This window comes from Piliocolobus tephrosceles, chromosome 14, assembly GCF_002776525.5.
Source record: "Piliocolobus tephrosceles isolate RC106 chromosome 14, ASM277652v3, whole genome shotgun sequence".
In the NCBI taxonomy this organism is placed as follows: Eukaryota; Metazoa; Chordata; class Mammalia; order Primates; family Cercopithecidae; genus Piliocolobus; species Piliocolobus tephrosceles.
In genome coordinates, this window is record NC_045447.1 from 10,107,492 (window position 1) to 10,127,017 (window position 19,526).

The following is a 19,526-nucleotide window of genomic DNA, read 5'->3' on the forward strand; positions in this document are numbered from 1 at the left end:
GAGTCTCGCTCTGTCGCCCAGGCTGGAGTGCAGTGGCCGGATCTCAGCTCACTGCAAGCTCCGCCTCCCGGGTTTACGCCATTCTCCTGCCTCAGCCTCCCGAGTAGCTGGGACTACAGGCGCCCGCCACCTCGCCCAGCTAGTTTTTTTTTTTTGGTATATTTTTTGGTAGAGACGGGGTTTCACTGTGTTAGCCAGGATGGTCTCGATCTCCTGACCTCGTGATCCGCCCGTCTCGGCCTCCCAAAGTGCTGGGATTACAGGCTTGAGCCACCGCGCCCGGCAAAGTTTTACATTTCTTGTAGAGACAGGGTTTCGCCATGTTGCCCAAGCAGATCTTGAACTCCTGGGCTCAAGCAATCCACCCGCCCCAGCCTCCCAAAGTGCTAGCATTACAAGCATGAGCTGCCACGCCTGGCGCATCTTTCAATCAGTGGTATTAATCCTGTACAGATGAGAAGACTGATGCTCAGGGTGGTAGAAGTGGGATTGGAACCTGGATGAGACAGACTACCAAAAATGGCTACAGGTTCCTCCCCTCCCTATACACACACACCTCTGCTATGTGGCTTTGGCACTTCTGGCAAGAGCTCTACTTTTTCAACCTCCACTGGCCTCAATCTGGACTGGCTTTACAACCTGCTTTAACCAACAGAAGGTGGTAAAAACAATGTTGTAGGAGTTCTGGGTGAGTCTAAGCCTCGGGGGACCTGGCATCTTCCACCTCTACCCGCTTGGGGGTGCCCTGGGGCTAGTCTAGCCTTCCAAAGGGTGAGAGGCCATGTGGAGCAGAGATGAGCCATCCCAGGTGAGGGCCCAGACTGGCGCTGTCCAATACGACCTCACGTGGCTATCTACATTTCAATTATTAAATAAGGCCGGGCACGGTGGCTCGCGCCTGTAATCCCAGCACTTTGGGAGGCCAGGGTGGGCGGATCACCTGAGGTCAGGAGTTCAAGACCAGCATGGCCAACATGTCAAAACCCCATCTCTAATAAAAAAAAAAATACAAAAATTAGCCAGGCGGGGTGGCAGGTGCCTGTAATCCCAGCTACTGGGGAGGCTGAGGCAGGAGAATCACTTGAACCCAGGAGGCAAAGGTTGCAGTGAGCTGAGGTTACGCCACTGCACTCCAGCCTGGGCAACAGAGTAAGACTCCATCTCAAATAAATAAATAAATATAAATTAAACAAAATTTAACCCCAAAGTGTTGATATTACAGGTGTGAGCCACGGCATCCAGCCAGCAGCCACCTTTCAAGTGTTCAGTAGCACTGTCAGGCTAGTAGCTATTGTGTTGGACAGCAGAATCCTAGAACATTTCCATCGCCGCAGAAGGTTCTGTTGGACAGTGCTGCAGAAGTAAGCAGTTGAGAGCCAGACACCTGGGTGAGGCCATCTAACTGCCTCCTGCCCCAGCTAAGTTACTAAGTGATGACAGCTCTTTCAGTGACCCCAAAGCAAGTTCAAAAAGAGAACGGCTCAGCTGCACTTAACCCCTAAATTGCTTACCCACAGAATTATGAATAAATGAAGTGGCTGCTTCAAGCCATTTTGGGGCAAGTAAGTTTGGGGGTGGTTTGTTCTGCAGCAAAGCGCATCTGAAACACAAGGTCTGAGAGCCTCCCTGCCTTTCCTGGCCAGAAGTATGGTGCTGCCCAGTCCTCCGGAAGCTCCCGGTCTTGGCCATTAGCCTGGCCATAGTGTCTCCATCCTTCAGAAACACACTGAAGTCCTAAACCCTCCCCAATGCTTTAGGCACTCCAGGTACCCACTGTCTGGCAGAAGCCACACTGACTAGGGAGTGTCCACCATCAAGGCAGGACTGACATGATGACAACATGAGAGGTGGCCAGGGAAACGTGCTCCAAGGGTGAGCAGCCGGCGGGGGCCCAGAAGGGGCATCAAGGGCTGAGGAAAGCATGGGCAGGTATGGGCAAGAGCCTCAGCATTTCCTGCCCACCAGGGAAATCTTGAGAGCCACCAATGGGCCAACAGATAGAAAGATGGTGCTGTCCTGTGGGCGACTGCAGGCCCAGGGCCCACCTCCCACCTGGACAACTGCAACAGCCCTCCCTCGTCTCCCAGCACCCTCAAGGCTGCCTGCAATCCTCTCCCACTCTGTACACAGCAGCCAGAGAGCTTTGTAGAGCATGAGTCTGACCAGGTTCCCACCTGCTGAGACTCTTTTTTTTTGAGACAGAGTATCACTCTGTTGCCCAGGCTGGAGTGCGGTAGCATGATCTCAGCTCACTGCAACCTGTGCCTCCTGGGTCTCCTGGGTTCAAGCAATTCTCCTGTCTCAGCCTCCCGAGTCGCTGGGATTACAGGTATGCACCACCATGCCTGGCTAATTTTTTTTTTTTTTTATTGAGAGAGTCTCACTCTGTCTCCCAGGCTGGAGTGCAGTGGCATGGTCTCGGTTTATTGCAACCTCCACCTCCCAGGTTCAAGTGATTCTCATGCCTCAGCCTCCCAGGTAGCGGGGATTACAGGCACCCGACACCATGCCTGGCTACATATTTTTTTTTTTTTTTTTTTTTTTGAGACAGAGTCTCACTCTGTAGCCCAAGTTGGAGTGCAGTGGTGCGATCTTGGCTCACTGCAACCGCCACCTCAGGGCTCAAGCTATTCTTCTGCTTCAGCCTCCCAAGTAGCTGGGACTACAGGTACCCACCACCACATCCAGCTATTTTTTTTGTATTTTTGGTAGAGATGGGGTTTCACCGTGTTGCCCTGCGTGGTCTCGAACTCCTGAGCTCAGGCAATCCATCTGCCTTGGCCTCCCAAAATGCTGAGATTACAGGTGTGAGCCACTGTGCCCAGCCTAAATTTTTTTTTTTGTATTTTTAGTGGAGATGGAATTTCACCATGTTGGCCAGGCTGGTCTCCAATTCCTGACCTCAAATGATCTGCCCACCTCGGCCTCCCAAAGTGCTGGGATTACAGGCGTGAGCCACCGTGCCCGGCCAGCTAATTTTTGTATATTTAGTAGAGATGAGGTTTTGCCATATTGGCCAGGCTGGTCTCAAACTCCTGACCTCAAGTGATCTGTCCGCTTGGCCTCCCAAAGTGCTGGGATTACAGGCATGAGCCACTGCGCCCAGCCTTGCGAGATGCTTCTGTGGCTCCCTACTGCCCCTGGGACAGTCCCGACTCCTACCCTGGCCTGCAAGGCCCTGGACTTCTGGCCCCTGCTGGCTTCTCTCCCACTTCAATGCCACTGCCTGCCCCTCTACTTGGCTCCAGCCTTGGGGGCCCCCTTTCATTCCTCGAGCACCCAAGCTCCTTCCTGCTTTAGTGGCTTTACAGTGTCTATTCCTGCAGCCTAGAGTGCCTCCCACCCCCATAAAGTCCTCCCTTTCATTCAGGTCTCAGCTGAACCATCCCCTCCTCAGAGGAGCCTTCTACTCATCCCAAGCGTCCTCCTTTTTGCTTTCTGATCAGCTTGCTCTGTGGTTCATTTTTCTTTTTATCTGTTTAACTCTAATCTCATGACAGATTATGTGGTCCATTCTTTACCTTTGGAATGCCTTGTCCTAGGCCAGCCACTCTCCTGCTCTAAAACTCCAAGAAGGCAAACATCCTGTCAGAGCTCACCACCCATATCCTGAGGCTCAGCGCAGTGCCTGGCACCTAATATTTGTTCTACTAAGGAACAATGTGTGTCCTCTCTGCCAGCCCCGTCTGCTCACCTCTACATGGGCAGGTCACTTTACCAACTGCCCGGCCAGGCTGTGTGCAGAGGTCAAATGACAGCCAACTGGGTTTCTCCAGAAGGAAACCGGAAGGGACCTGGGATCCGAGAGCTAGAGCAGGGGCGGGACACACCTGTTTTGTGCAGCTCAGGCAGGATGCGCAGGAAGATGGGGCGCGCATACAGGGGCAGTTCCTTCTCCAAGACCTGAGCAAAGCGCTCCAGGTCACAGTTGCCAGTGGGGCTGGCCACGGCAGCCATTCCGGCCCGGCCCTCGGTTCCTGGGGGTGGCAGGGTAGACACTGAGCAGCTGGTGGTGCCCCTGGATGATGCCTCCCCACCCACACCTTGCGTCTGCCTGCACATACCTGGCACCTTGACACCATACACGGCCACGTCTGCCATGTCCAGCAGGCGGCTAAGTGTGCCTTCCACCTCGGTGGTGGACACGTTCTCACCTTTCCAGCGGAACGTGTCCCCAGTGCGGTCTCGGAAGTACAGGTAGCCCAGCTCATCCATCACCAGCACATCACCTAGGGAGGGGCCGGATGAGGCAGGGCTGGGCCTGGCCAGCTTTGAGTCCAGGGCTCAAGCCAGGGAGGCTTCGCTGGAGCCCAAGGATTTGTTTGACCACAAGGGCCAGGACTAGGGGAGTCCTGGGAAGGTGTCCTCTGGAGGTGGGAGAAGGTCCCCTCCTCCCCCAACCCTCAGGAAGGGGCTGTGAAGGGCTGGGGACCCACCAGTAAGGTAGGCCTGGTCCCCCTTCTTGAAGACGTCCTTGGCAATCTTCTTGTTGTTGGCGCCCTGGTTGAGGTAGCCATCGAAGCGGCGCAGGGGGTCTTTCTGGATGATGCGGCCCACCAGCTGGCCCGGCTCACCTGGGGTGGGGAAGGCAGGGTCGGATCTGCCCTAGGCAACCTTTCCCACCTGTCCTGTCACCAGGTGTACCCTGCGTCTTTTTTTTTTTTTTGAAACGGAGTTTCGCTCTTGTTGCCCAGGCTGGAGTGCAGTGGTGCGATCTTGGCTCACTGCAACCTCCACCTCCTGGGTTCAAGCGATTCTCCTGCCTCAGCCTCCCGAGTAGCTGAGACTACAGGTGCATGCCAACATGCCCAGCTGATTTTTTTAAAAAAATTTTTTAGTAGAAATGGGTTTCATCCTGTTTGCCAGGCTGGTCTAGAACTCCTGACCTCAGGTGATCCGCCCACCTCAGCTTCCCAAAGTGCTGGGATTATAGGTGTGAGCCACCACTCCCAGCCTGTACTCTGCATCTTGATCTGATTTGAATCACGCTGCTTGCCACAAAAATGCCCCACCTCCCCCAGCCCAAGAGCTCATCTTGGCAGGTCGGACAAACTGAGCCAGCGATGTCTGTTCTTGAAACTGATGGGAAGATGAACATAGGTCAGGCTCCTTGGGGACAGCCTAACAAAGCCAGTGCCCCAAGCCCCTGCTCCATGCCGGGCCCCACTCAGAGTTTTATGTTCTTTACCAAACATAATCCTCAGGCCAGCCCCACGGGCGGGTGCGGCATGGGCACAGTTTGTAGATAAGGGGACTTAGGCACAGAGAGGCTGAATACTCGCCCATGACACAGAGCTAAGGAGCTGAGTCAGAATAAATCTCAAGCAAGTCAATATGAAAATGAATGAATGAGGCTGGGCATGGTGACTCACATCTGTAATACTAACATTTTGGGAGGCCAAGGTGGGTGGATCACTTGAGGTCAGGAGTTCAAGACCAACCTGGCCAACATGGTGAAACCCCATCTCTATTGAAAACAGAAAAACTAGCCAGGCATGGTGGCTTGAGCCTGTAATTCCAGCTACTCAGGAGGATGAGACAAGAGAATTGCTTGAACCCAGGAGGCAGAGGTTAGAGTAAGCCGAGCTCACGCCACTGCACTCCAGCCTGGGCGACAGAGTCAGACTTCATCTCAAAAAAAAAAAGAATGAATGAATGAATGGACTGATGGACAGATAGAATAGTGAATGAATGAATGGATGGATATACAAAGAAATGAGTAACTTCTACCTCTAGGAGCAGAGCTAACTGATGGCCACTGGTCAGAAAAGGGCCTCCCATCCACACACACCTGGACTCCTTCCTTCCCAGGCCAGTCCCTCCCTTTCTGACCCCCAAGTGGCAGACCTGGCTGACAGGGAATGCAGATGCCATCGGGCCCCCGGATCAGCTCCATGGTGTCCTCGTTGACACGTACCAACCGGATGGGGTACACGAAGGACAGGATGCGGCTGTTGAAGCCACAGGCCCCCACCTGCGAAAGCCAAGACTTGGGCCTGGGCTCTCTCACCATGAGCCCAAAACTGGACAATGAGGGGGAGGTGGGACTCCAGCACCCACAATCTCACGCTGGAACTCTGCCCTCCCCTCTGCGTCCAGTGCCTTCCGTGGGCCATCCCTGCAGCGGCCTTGCCCGTCCCCAACCTGGCCGCACCTGGCTGTCGAAGTTGCCCAGGCTACAGTTGCACTCCGTGGCCCCGTAGAACTCAGCCACCTGGGGTATGTGGAAGCGGCTGGAAAAGTTGGTCCAGATGGACTGCCGAAGGCCGTTGCCTAGTGCCATGCGAACCTGGTGCTGGTTTTCTGCCTCCCGCGGTGGCTGGTTCAGGAGGTAGCGGCACAGTTCACCAATGTACTGCACAATCTGGGGGTGAACTTGGTGTGATTCGAGGCTCCAGAGGCTGCCCTCACTACACTAGGATTCTCCTGATCCCTCAAGCTCCTACTCTCCCCAGGGGCTGGCCATGCCATCCTTTCACTCTCCAGGTCTCAGTCTCCCCATCTGAACAATGGGGACTTTGCCACAAATGAGCCCTCTGGAATGACTGGCCACCTCAGCTATAAGATAGATGCCCCGAAGTGTAGTTGGGAAGAGGGTAACAAGGGGAAAGGGATAGTTCACCCTTTCCACTCTCGCTCACCGTGCACTTGTACTTGATACAATCATCCCAGAACCGGGAGGCTGAGAACTTCTTCCGAATCACTACCGTCATGCCATGCAGCAGGCACTGCCCGATTCCCACGATGTTTCCTGGAGGCAGAGGGATGGCCCCTGAGGGTCAGGGAGATGAAGACCCTCCCTAAACTAGTGATACTGCCATCCAGCCAGGCAGGCCTGTGCTGCCCTGCAGGCTTCTGCACCTCACATCTGCCTGCCTTGGGTGACCTCCTCCAAGAAGCCTCCCCGGCTTCTATCACCAGGCTCTTCCCTGGTGCTGCACTCTTGCTCCCTGCCCCTCTCCTACACTCACATATACACCCAACTGTAAGCACGTGGAGGGCAGGAGCTATATTTATTCAAGTTGTCTTCCTGTAAGCCCCTACAAACAGCAGCAATGCCATGCTTATCTGTGGAAACAAACTGAAATGAGACAGGCCCAGATGCTCCGTGGGACACTGCTACACACACTGTGAGGCTAGTGTGCTCATCCTTTTTTCAATTTAAAACAACTTTTTTCTTTTTTTTTCTGAGAGAGAGTCTCACTCTGTCGCCCAGGCTGGAGTGCAGTGACGCCATCTCGGCTCACTGCAAGCTCTGCCTCCTGGATTCATGCCATTCTCCTGCCTCATCCTCCCAAGTAGCTGGGACTACAGGCACCTGCCACCATGCCCGGCTACTTTTTTTTTTTTTTTTTTTGTATTTTTAGTAGCGATGGGGTTTCACTGTGTTAGCTAGGATGGTCTCGATCTCCTGACCTCGTGATCCGTCCGCCTCAGCCTCCCAAAGTGCTGGGATTACAGGCGTCAGCCACTGCGCCCTGCCTAAAACAAAATTTTTCTAGAGACAGGTCTCACCATGTTGCCCAGGCTGGCCTTAAACTCCTAGGCTCAAGTGATTCTGTCTCAGCCTCCCCAGTAGCTGAGACCATAGGCATGTGCACCGCGCCTGGCTAATCCTGTTTATTTTTATTTTTAAATTAAATTAAGTGTATTTATTTATTTTGAGACGGAGTCTTGCCCTGTCACCCAGGCTGGTGTGCAATGGCGCGATCTAGGCTCACTGCAACCTGTGCCTCCTGGGTTCAAACCATTCTCCTGCCTCAGCCTCCTGAGTAGCTGGGATTACAGGCGCCTGCCACCAAGCCCAGCTGTTTTTTGTACTTTTAGTAGAGACGGGGTTTCACCACGTTGACCAGGCTGATCTCAAACTCCTGACCTCGTGATCCGCTTGCTTCGGCCTCCCAAAGTGCTGGGATTACAGGTGTGAGCCACTGCGCCCGGCCTATTTTTATTTTTGTTGAGACACTGTCTCGCTCTGTTACCCAGGCTGGAGTGCAGTGGCGTGATCTCAGCTCACTGCAACCTCTGCCTCCCAGGTTCAAGCAATTCTCATGCCTCAGCCTCCCAGGTAGCTGGGATTGCAGGCACACGTCACCACACCCAGTTAATTTTTGTATTTTTAGTAGAGATGGGGTTTCACCATGTTGGCCAGGCTGGTCTTGAACTCCTGGCCTCAAGTGATCCGCCCGCCTTGGCCTCCCAGAGTGCTGGGATTACAGGTATGAGTCACCGCACCTGGTCCAAAGCTGTGTGTTTCTACTGCAGCACACTGCCTGACAGGCGTGGGGTTCCTGGAGACCTGGCAGGTGTTGGAGGCTGAGTGACAGCCCTAGAGTTACCTGCTGAGTGGTAGAGGGGGAGGCAGTCATAGACGATGTCATTGGGCCGCATGCGGAATCCATAGTACACCAGGGCAGCCATGCGGTAATACCTGGGAGGGCACAGGGCCAAGGGCTGAGTGGGCCCTGAAAAGGCAGGAGGAGGCTCCCCAGCCCTGCCTGTGCCTACCCCACCCTGGGCACCTGCCCCTTACCTGCTGTGCACCACGATGGCGGCCTTGGGCAGCCCTGTGGTGCCCGATGTGTAGATGTAGAACAGTTTATCTAAAAAAACAGATGCGAGTGGCTGTCGGTGGCAGCTCAGGGCTGGGCACAGGGTCACACAGACGGACACCTGCAGGTGTGCACCCTTCAACACCTGTTCCCATCACACCCTTGCCAGGAAGCCTGTTCTGATGACCTCAGATACCACTCAGCTCCAACACCAGCATCCATTCCAACAAATATTTCCCGGGCCCTTGCTCTGTGCTAGGCCCTGCGGGGAGAGAGACATCAGTGAACAAGATGGGCATGGGTCTGGCCCTCTTGGCAGTCACAGCTCAGTGGAACAGTCAGATGAGGACACAGGCAATTCCAATACTAAGCAGCAAGTGCCAAGGGAGGCCACAGGACCTGCTGAAACCCAGTAGCCATATTCGGCCCAAGCTTGCAGGAAGGGAGGTGGTGCCAGGTAGCCTTCCCGATGAAGGTGACACCTGCCCCAAGTCATAGAGCACAGGGAGGTTAGCTGCAGGAAGTGGGGTGTTGAGGTAGCTTCCGCACTGCTGAGCATTGATCTGCCCCACTCTGCAGCCCTCGACAGGGACTGCCACGCTAGAGTTTCTATGCGAGGCTTGGCCCTACCAGACTTGAGGTTCCCTGGAGGTCAGGACCTCCACAGGAAGACTCCACATGTTTAGAACGCCTGCCAAGACACCTCACGCTCTCTGGCTGCCTGCTGTTTGCCAGCCCTAGGCACTATGAGGGCACCGGGGCAACCCCGCCAGCGTCCCTGCCCTGAAGTAGCTGACAAATGCACCCAAGAGACCAGATTCACATACAAGAGAGAAGTTAAACAGTGCTGATGACAATGACCAGTTACTGAGCCCCTCCTGCCATACCCTAGCTTCAGGACCAGCCCCACTGTATTTTTTTCATCCCTCAAAGCTACCCATAGAGTAGGTTCTGTTACTGTCCCCAGTTTTATGGCTGTGGGAACTGAGGCTCCAAGGGCAGGGCAAGTGTCAGAGTTCACACAAAGGAAGCAGTAGAGCCAGGATATAAACTCGGATCTGACTCAACAGCCCAAGCTCTGAGCCACCAGGCAATGTGGCTTCACAGGAAAGGGAATGAGAAGAGCAGAAGAACCAGGTAGGCTACAGTATAAAAGAAGAGGGGTGAGAGGCTCAGGAAGGCTGCCTGGAGGCGGGGTCAGGGACGCAGCACAGCCCTGGGAGAGGATCACAGCTGGAGATCCCAAGGTGTCCTGCACTGAAGAGGCACTTGATGAATATTCAAAGGGTCTTGCTCCTCACCCACCCTTCCACCCAACCCCAACAAAGCCCAGACCAGGCAGGTTCCTGGAGTCCACAGGATTCTACATTAGGCATCAGTGAAAGCTTGTTCAACAAATCAAACTGGACTTTGTGAGCTCCTGTGTTCTCAGCCCTGTATCTGGCACTGTGACACACATCAGCTCATGCCACCTTCACAGTAACCCTGGAGTAGCCCAGGTTTACTGTCACCATTTTCCAGATGGAAAAAGGAGGTGATGTGACATGTTCCAGGCACACGGCCAGTTTCCAGAAAAGCCTCCTTCTGGCACTGAGGCCAGTGCTCTGTCCAGGGTCCGTGTAAGCACCCCTCTATGGGGTGGGGACGAAGCCCACCTGTGAAGCCCTTGTCAGGGCAACTGGGCAGGTGCTTGGGAGCATCTTTCAGCAGAGGGTCCAGGTGTTCTGTGCTTGTAGGCACCGCATTGGGCTCCCAGGAGCCAGAGCAGAAGAGGCTGAGCGAGGGGTCCAGGCTGGCATGGATCTCACAGATGGCTGTAGAGAGACAGGGCAGTCAAAAGGCCAGAAAACCCCATGTTGCCAAGGACCTCTGCTCCCAGCAGGGCTGGCCATGTTGCTGAGGAGACTGGCTGGGCAGAAGGAGAGGCAGTGAAGCAACTGGGCCTTCAGTGCTGACAGGGGTACCCACAACGGTTCTATTAGCCATGGGTTAACCACAGAGTAGGCCCGCTTTACCTGCATTCCCTGGTCTCACAGCCCTGGGAAGGAGGGACCAATGACAGCCCCTCTTACAGATGAGAAGACTGAGGCTCCAAGAATGAGAGGACTTGCTCACAGCTAGAATGTGCTGGACCTGGCATGCAATGCCAGCTGTACCTCACACCAAGGTCTGGGCTCCCACCCACTGTCCCGCACTACTTACTCTGTGGGGCACCAGATAGAAAGGAGGAGTGCGGGTCAGAGGCCAGTGGCCGTCCATCCCCTTCCGAGAGTGGGAACCTTCTCTCAGGCTCCCGCGTGTGCTGCACAGGCATCACATAACCACCCGCCCAGGCATGCAGCAGCGCTGGTCAGCTTGGCCCCACCTCCCTGGCTTCCTCTTGATTTGCCCAACCCTCTCCTCTTCCCTGGCTGCCTTCTTCCCTCTCCCCTTTCAGCACCATTTTTTCTTTTCTTTTTTTTTGCTTTTTAAAACAGAGACAGGGGCTCACTATGTTGTCTAGGCAGGTCTTGAACTCCTGGGTTCAAGAGATTCTCCTGCCTTGGCCTCCCAAAGTGCTGGGATTATAGGCATGAGCCACTGTGCCTGGCCCCCTTTCGGCATCTTTTTTTTTTTTTTTTTAAGACAGAGTTTCGGCCAGGCACGGTGGCTCACGCCTGTAATCCCAGCACTTTGGGAGGCCGAGGCGGGCAGATCATGAGGTCAGGAGATCGAGATCATCCTGGTTAACACGGTGAAACCCCATCTCTACTAAAAATACAAAAAATTTGCTGGGTGTGGTGATGGGCACCTGTAGTCCCAGCTACTCGGGAGGCTCAGGCAGGAGAATGGCGTGAACCTGGGAGGCAGAGCTTGCAGTGAGCCGAGATCGCGCCTCTGCACTCCAGCCTGGGCGACAGAGCGAGACTCCGTGTCAAAAAAAAAAAAAATAATAGTAATACAAAGTTTCACTCTGTCGCCTGGGCTGGAGTGCAGTGGCATGATCTCGGCTCATTCGGTTCAAGTGATTCTTGTGCCTCAGCCTCCTGAGTAGCTGAGATTACAGGCATGCACCACCACACCTGGCTAATTTTTGTATTTTTAGTAAAAACAGGGTTTCACCATGTTGGCCAGTCTAGTCTTGAACTCTCGAGCTCAAGTGACCTGCCCTCCTCGGCCTCCAAAAGTGCTGGGATTACAGGCATGAGCCACCGCGCCCGGCCCCCTTTCAGCATCCTAATGACTTCCCCATTCATTATCCTACAAACACAACAGTGTGGGGAGGAAAAACAGAGCACTGTGGTCAAGCTGAAGATCAAACTCCAGTTCTGCCACTTACCAACTGTGTGACCTTGGGTGAGCTCCTCACAAACCCCTCTGAACCCCAGGCTCATAATCCATAAAACCAAGATCCCTGCCTTCCCTGGTCTTTATGGAGATTAGAGCTACTCTTGGAAAGCAGCAGCGTCAGCACTTTGCAGGTGCCCATTGTGGCAGCAAATAAAATGCAGGCTCTATGAGGACAGTGGGGAATTAATTTTGTTCCCATTATACAGATGAGCTAGATATGGCCTAATTAGTCACAAGGATGATTACCATTGTACTGAGGGGCCACTTCGCATCAGCCATGTTGCTAGTGCTTCAGGTGAAGTATCTGTTTTTTTTGAGACGTAACCTCTCTCTGTCACCCAGGCTGGAATGCAGTGATGTGATCCTGGCTCACTGCAACCTCTGTCTCCTGGGTTCAAGCGATTCTCCTACTTCAGTCTCCCGAGTAGCTGGGACTACAGGTGCGCACCTCCATGATCGGCTAGTTGTTTTTTGCATTTTTATTAGAGACCGGGTTTCACCATGTTGGTCAGGCTGGTCTCGAACTCCTGATCTCAAATCTGCCCACCTTGGCCTCCCAAACTGCTGGGATTTACAGGCATGAGCCACCGCACCCAGCGGGTTTTTTTTTTTGAGATGGGGTCTCACTCTGTCTGCCAGGCTAGAGTGAAGTGGCACAATCGCCACTGACTGCAGCCTCGACCTTAGTCTTTTTTTTTTTTTTGAGACGGAGTCTTGCTCTGCCTCCCAGGCTGGAGTGCAGTGGCCGGATCTCAGCTCACTGCAAGCTCCACCTCCCAGGTTCACGCCATTCTCCTGCCTCAGCCTCCCGAGTAGCTGGGACTACAGGCACCCGCCACCTCGCCCGGCTAGTTTTTTGTATTTTTAGTAGAGACGGGGTTTCACCGTGTTAGCCAGGATGGTCTCGATCTCCTGACCTCGTGATCCGCCCGTCTCGGCCTCCCAAAGTGCTGGGATTACAGGCTTGAGCCACCGCGCCCGGCCTCAACCTTAGTCTTAAGTGATCCTCCTGCCTCAGTCACTGAGTAGCTGGGACTACAGGTCCATGTCACCATGCCTAGCTAATTTTTTAAAAATTGTTTTAGTAGGCCAGGGTGTGGTGGTTCATGTCTATAATCCCAGCACTTTGAGAGGCAGAGGTGGGTGGATTGCTTGAACTTAAGAGTCTGAGACCAGCCTGGGCAACATGACAAAACTGAGTATCTACAAAAAATGCAAAATTTAGCCAGGCATGGTGGTGCATGTCTGTGGTCCCAGCTACTCACGAGGCTGAGGTTGATGGATTGCTTGAGCCTGAGAGGTCAAGGCTGCTGTGAGCTGTGATTGCACCACTGCACTCCAGCCTGGGTGACAGAGCAAGACCCTGTCTCAAAAACAAGTTTCGCTTTTTTTTAGGTCGAGTCTCGCTCTGTCGCCCAGGCTGGAGTGCAGTGGCCGGATCTCAGCTCACTGCAAGCTCCGCCTCCTGGGTTCACGCCATTCTCCTGCCTCAGCCTCCCGAGTAGCTGGGACTACAGGCGCCCGCTAACACGCCCGGCTAATTTTTTGTATTTTAGTAGAGACGGGGTTTCACCGTGTTAGCCAGGATGGTCTCGATCTCCTGACCTCGTGATCCGCCCGTCTCGGCCTCCCAAAGTGCTGGGATTACAGGCTTGAGCCACCGCGCCCGGCCTAAAAACAAGTTTCTTAGTAGAGATAGGATCTTACTATGTTGCCTAGGCTGGTCTCAAACTCCTAGGCTCAAGGGATCCTCTTGCCTTGGCCTCCCAAGGTGCTGGGATTACAGGTGTGAGCCATTATGCCCAGCCTGAAGGACCTTTTTGAAAACAGTATGAAGTAGGAACTACGGCTGAGGAAACTGAGGCTCAGAGAAATCATATCCTTTCCCAGGATCTCCAGTTTACTCGTGGCACTGCCTAAGCTGTCTGACCCCACTCTGTGCCCTTAACCACTAACCTACACAGCCTCAGCAGGGCGGGAAGGGAGCCATGGTCAGTGTAAGATCCCATGGAGTTCCTGCTTGTCCCTCACCCCCTTGGGGCTCACCTGAGGCCATTTCGCTGCCAAAGACAAGGGCCCGTGCACGTGAGGTGGTGAGGCAGTGGAGCAGGGCATCCCGCCGCAGGTTGGTGTTGATGAGGGCCGCCTCCACACCGAGCTTGGCCATGCCCAGCCATAGGCCCACGAACTCATTGCGGTTCTCCATGAAGATGGCAGCCACATCGCCTGAGGCCAGGCCCCGGGCCTGCAGGAAGTTGGCTACGCTGCTCGAGTACTCATCCAGCTGGCGGAAGGTCCAGTGGGTATCTGTGCCCTCGAAGATCAGGGCCGTCTTGTCGGGGTGGCGCTGAACGGTAGAGGCAAACAAAATGGGCACCGTCCGCCGCTCCCGCAGGTACTGCCGCACCTTCGCCTTCACCTTCAGGAGCACCAAGCCGCCACTGTGTGTGAGCAAGAGAGGGTGCTGTGCCTGCCATGGTTGGGAGTGAGGGGTCCTGACACCCTACCCCAGGCTGCTGCTTCGCCAGCCTATGCTTCATGAGCCAGATGCCATACAACACTTCCATCTCCCGGCTCCTGCTGGGAACATGTACCGTCTTACTGATGCCGCTCAATAACACTGAGAGTTCGTATAATTCCTATCTTCCCTTACACAGAAGGAAATCAAGGCTCTCGTGGTGCCGTGGCCTGCTCAAAGCTTCATGGATGGAGGGTGGCTGAGCTGAGATTTGACCTCTAGGCCTCTCTGGCTCCAGAGTTCAACTCCTACCCTCTCAGCCCGCTGCTCCAGCAGAAACCTCCTAGGTCTCCAGAGCTTCCTGTAAAAGTCCAAACTCCTTGTTTGGGGCCTCCCACAGTCCAGCTGCTCCCCCTACCCACCATGACCACAGTAAATAAAGAATGAGTTTACTGGTCTGTCCAGTCTTTCTCCCTGTGAGCCTAGCTGGGATAGGCTTCTGTCTTATATAACACGCTGTCCCCTGGGTCCTGTGCCAGGCAGAGTAGATGTTCAATAACTTTGTGGAATCACTTGGCAACATCCCACTCCTGCCACCTTTTTTTTTGAGACGGAGTCTTGCTCTGCCCCAGGCTGGAGTGCAGTGGTGCAATCTCAGCTCACTGCAACCTCCGCCTCCTGGGTTCACGCCATTCTCCTGCCTCAGCCTCCTAAGTAGCTGGGACTATAGGCGCCCACCACTACGCCTGGCTAATTTTTTGTATTCTTTAGTGGAGACGGGGTTTCACTGTGTTAGCCAGGATGGTCTCGATCTCCTGATCTCGTAATCCGCCCGCCTCAGCCTCTTAAAGTGCTGGGATTACAGGCATGAGCCACTGCGCCTGGCCTTTTTTTTTTTTGAGATGGGGTCACACTCTGTCACTCAGGTTGGAGTGCAGTGATGCAATGTCAGCTCACTGCAACCTCCGCTTCCCAGGCTCAGATGATGCTCCCAACCTCAGCCTCCCAAGTAGCTGGAACCACAGGTGCACACCACCGTGCCTGGCTAATTTTTTTGTATTTTGGTAGGGATGGGGTTTTGCCGTGTTGCCCAGATTGGTCTCGAACTCCTGAGGTCAAGTGATCTAGTCACTTCGGCCTCCCAAAGTGCTAGGATTACAGGTGTGAGCCACTGCGCCCAGCCCTGGACTCCATGGCTTTGTTGCTGATGCTGTGCCTTCTGGTTGGGACTCATCTCCTTCCACCACCACTAAGGCACCTCTCAAGTACAGCCACTTTTTCTCCAGGAGGCCTTCTCTGATTCCTGGCTGGAGGCTGTCTCTCCTTGCTCCATGCTCCATGCTCCCACAGTTACCACCCTTCCTGGTGTGCCGCTCCGTGCCTTCTTTTGTAATCAACCCAGATTGACAAATGCTGAGCTGCCTGTGCTGGGTGTGGGTCACTGAACTAGGTGCTGGGACACAGTAGTGAGCAACGCTGCACCAGGGTCTTTGCCCACATGGGACTGCCAGTTTACAGATGTGCTGTGTCTCTTTCTTTCTCCTGACCAATCTGAGTTTGGCAGATGGGGTCTGCCTTATTCCTCTCTGGACCCCAAAGCTAGCCTGGCACCTAGTAGAGAACAAGCAGGAATAAGTATTTCTGGTACAGGATGTCCCTTGGAGCATATCTGGCTTTCTTTGGGGAGCAGGTTATCCCAGACATCTGAGTAGGGGCCCTGCTCTAGAACTCAGTGCCCCCTGTGCCATCCTGCACCCCTGCCAACCTGAGGGCAGGGCCTTTCCCCAAGGTTCCTCTTTACCCTTTCACAAACTTACAGAGTTCTCAGGACCCCTTGCAGATGTCTCAACACACTTGGTGTTCAATATGTGTCCTAGGCCAAGCCTGCCCAAGGCCTAGGAGCCTCAAGTTAGGGAGATTCCCTGGGAAAAGACTTTGACCTTGGAGATGGAGGTACCAGGTACCATTGCCAGGGGAAGGGTGTGGAGCAGAGGTTGCTGTTCTGGAACTCAGCTCAACTGCCCTGTGCTGGTAGAGACCATGAGGTCTGGCCTGGGGAGACTTGGGGGACCAGAAGCTCCCTGTAGTGTGAGAGACCCCAGGAAAGGCTGGCCCAGGTACTCACAAAATATCGCGCCTGATGGTTTTGATGAAGATCCGGATGAAGCGCCAGCCTCCAGATCCCAAGTAGAGGAACAGCAGGGAGAATCCCACCTGGGTCCAGGGCAGTTTCAGCACCAGCTTGGAGAACAGCAGCACCCCCACTAGAGAGGCTCCAAGCAGCATTGTGGCCTGCAGACACAGAGCAGTTAGTGGACCCAAACACCCAGGTCTCCTACCTCCCAGCCCTGACAGCCAGGCCACTGTGATCCCAAGGGGACAGCCTGTGGTAAGGCTTAGCCATACTGAGTTGGGTGACTGATCACAGGGGTCCCTTTCCAGGCATGGCGTCGGGGGGGGGGGGGCAGGCTAGGGGCTTGGCACTTGAGATGAGGAATTCCAAGTGTGAGAAGCAGCAGGCTGGTTCTCATCTCATAGTCCCGTCTCTGCCTACCATTCTCCAAGTGACCTTGGGCAAGACCCTTTCACATTTTAGACTTTAGTCTCTGCCCTCTGTGCAATGGGTATAGGGAGACGTGTTCTAAGAGGCTTTTCTAGCCAAAACAGGACAGTTCACTCTTGTGACATCCAAGGTCTCTAAACCAGATGGCCTGGGGGTGGGTATTGACTAAGAACCTCTGGCTCGTCAGCAGTGGTGGCTCACACCTATAATCCCAGCACTTTGGGAGGCCAGGGCAGGCGGATCACGAGGTCAGGAGTTCAAGACCACCCTGACCAAGATGGCAAAACCCTATCTCTACTAAAAATACAAAAATTGGCCAGGCTTGGTGGTACACACCTGTAATCCCAGCTACTCAGGAGGCTGAGGCAGAAGAATTGCTTGAACCCGGGAGGTGGAGATTGCACTGGGGCGAGATTGTGCCACTGCACTCCAGCCTGGGAGACAGAGCAAGACTCCATCTCAAAAAAAAAAAAAAAAAAAAAAAAGTATCTGGCTCGACTCCCCACCCAGAGACCCAGGGAGGGTCTGTGGATGACCAGGCCAAGTCAAAGGGGCAGCTCCCTGGAAAAGATACCCTGCTCGGTCCCTGCCCACAGGCTCAGGCATCGCAGTGCGTCTGCTGGTCGATAGAGGGCGACCCAGTAAACGAGTTAGAGCCTGGAGGTGCTTGAGAGGTGACCGCCCAGGGGCAAAGCTGATTGAGGGAGGCGAGGAGGACCTTGAAGATACCACCCGACAACACACAGACACACACAGACACTTGGATGAATCTTTGGGGTCTGGGACTTAGGGGAAGGCGAACGACTTACTGTGCTTCAGGGGCTGGGCTAAGCTAGGACTCTTGGATTCTATTCCTGGAGCTTTGAGGACTGGCTCAAGGGGACATCTGATGGGGCTGTTTTTCTCCGGGTTTTCCTGTTCTTGGGAGTAGATGAAGGTCACAAATGTGAAATGGCCTGAGAGCCTCCAAGCCAGGATGAGGGAATGGTCTGGACCACAAGAAGCCCTGGGACACCATCTCCCCCGCCCCCTCGCGAAAAGCAAAAGCCGGGGGCGGGGGAACTGAAGCAGAGTCCTCAACCCCAACTCCAGGGTCCAGGATCCTCAGATCTCTGGCCTCCCATAGACCGCCACAGCAGAGGGACAGGAACCTGTCCTGGAAGGATGGCGGATGGGGCAAGAAGAGGCCAGAAGAGGGTGACCAGTTCCCTCGGGCCCCTGTCCCGGGTCACGCGTACCGCCCTCGCCCCTAGACAGCAACGTAACAGTGGGTCTGTCCGGGAAACAACGCCGCAGGGCGCGCCCCCCACCTGGGATCCGCACCGCCACCTCGCCCGACTCGGCCCGGCACATTTCCCCACCCGGGAACCCACCGGCCGGGTCTGTGCTCACCCGGCGTCGGCTCCGCAGCGCGACGCCCCGTCCAGATGCAGCCCGGTTGCAGCAGAGTAGGGAGCGCGAGGGGCATTAGCCGCCCCTGGGCGCACGAAGCCGGGTCTCAGCAGGACTTAGCCGGCTCTGCGCCCTGCATGGCCCGGCCGCCCCGCCAGCCCCGCCCGCCGCCAGGCCCCGCCCGCCGCGCTCCTCCCCCGCCCGCCTTCCGCAACCCAAACCGGCTGTGCCGGGGCGCAGAACCGCCTGCCGCACCTTCCCCGCGGCCGGCAAGCCACAGAGCCGGCGGCGCAGCGCAGCCCCAGCGCGCCTGGCGCCGCCCGGCCCCAGCCCGCCCTGCGCGCGCAACGGCTTCGGGTGGCGCCGCCGCGCGGCAAACTGGGAGTTGTAGTCCACGCCGCCCCGCCCCACCCGGCCGAGGAGACCCCCGAGTCGACCTCCGAGTCCGCGAGGAGACAGGCGGACTTCACCCCGGCCCTTCCTCCCTGCCGACCCCGGCCCTTACCCACTGATGTCTCCAGCGCCCGGATGTAGGAAGAGCACCCCAATCCACACCACAGCCGAAAACCCGAAGCACGCGCTCGGGTCCCGGTCGAGTTCAGCAAACACCCAGCACCAAACCTAGAAGCTCGCTAAGAGGGCGATTTCAGGCAGAGGTGAGCGGGGCGGCTGCACTCCGCAGCCGGCTCTGTGGCGCAATGGATAGCGCATTGGACCTCTAGCTTGAGTTTAGTGTGGCCATTCAAAGGTTGTGGGTTCGAGTCCCATCAGAGTCGAATTTTGATGGTTCCTACTCCCTGACTTCCACCTGCGTGTTTTGAGGACTCCAGGACCTATCTAATAAAGTTCATAAAGAAAATCATAAATCACACCCAACTTTGCTGCGACACAGCCATAAACCTGGTGTCTGGGTGACTAAGAGGAATCCTTTCTCATACCATGGTGTCTTGTGAGCAGCCTGGCACACCTGTTGGCACAAAGGACACAGATTTGGAGTCCCTTAGTTAACTTCACCATCTATGATCTCTGGTCCCTGCAGTAAATCAGTTAACCTATAAACCTATGCCCTTATTTGTCATGCCACCTGCAGAGTCATAGGCAAGTGGCCAGATTCTTGGCCCTGTTGGGACTCTTGGCCTCTGAAAAATTGGTTTCCTGTTAATTAACCATGTCGGGCATCCACAATTGCCACTTGGAATAGATCCCTCGGAGGCTGAGGCAGGAGAATTGG

At 55.0% G+C, this 19,526-nt stretch overlaps 1 protein-coding gene and 1 non-coding gene across 7 annotated transcripts in view; one reads left to right on the forward strand and one right to left on the reverse strand.

Annotated features, from left to right (window-relative positions):
- Positions 1 to 19,334, reverse strand: part of SLC27A4 (solute carrier family 27 member 4) — a 21,369-nt gene extending 2,035 nt beyond the window's left edge. The window contains exons 1-14 of one of the 6 annotated variants that reach the window (XM_023217042.3): positions 18,801 to 19,334; positions 18,296 to 18,380; positions 17,713 to 17,823; positions 16,466 to 16,632; positions 13,929 to 14,323; positions 10,208 to 10,366; positions 8,534 to 8,603; positions 8,340 to 8,431; positions 6,642 to 6,751; positions 6,155 to 6,364; positions 5,848 to 5,974; positions 4,437 to 4,574; positions 4,065 to 4,229; positions 3,831 to 3,977 (exon numbers count right to left, since the gene is read on the reverse strand). In XM_023217042.3, the coding sequence (XP_023072810.1) occupies positions 3,831 to 3,977; positions 4,065 to 4,229; positions 4,437 to 4,574; positions 5,848 to 5,974; positions 6,155 to 6,364; positions 6,642 to 6,751; positions 8,340 to 8,431; positions 8,534 to 8,603; positions 10,208 to 10,366; positions 13,929 to 14,323; positions 16,466 to 16,626 (1,774 nt within the window). In that variant the 5' untranslated portion in view covers positions 16,627 to 16,632; positions 17,713 to 17,823; positions 18,296 to 18,380; positions 18,801 to 19,334. Of the gene's footprint in view, positions 1 to 3,830; positions 3,978 to 4,064; positions 4,230 to 4,436; positions 4,575 to 5,847; positions 5,975 to 6,154; positions 6,365 to 6,641; positions 6,752 to 8,339; positions 8,432 to 8,533; positions 8,604 to 10,207; positions 10,367 to 13,928; positions 14,324 to 16,465; positions 16,633 to 17,239; positions 17,259 to 17,712; positions 17,824 to 18,276 lie in introns of those variants that run through there. The other 5 variants (XM_023217044.3, XM_023217039.3, XM_023217040.3 and 2 more) reach the window with 5 other exon arrangements.
- TRNAR-UCU lies at positions 18,980 to 19,071 on the forward strand. The gene is given in 2 exon segments: positions 18,980 to 19,016; positions 19,036 to 19,071. It is a non-coding gene; the product is annotated as a tRNA-Arg (tRNA).
- Positions 19,335 to 19,526: the final 192 nt, after the last annotated feature.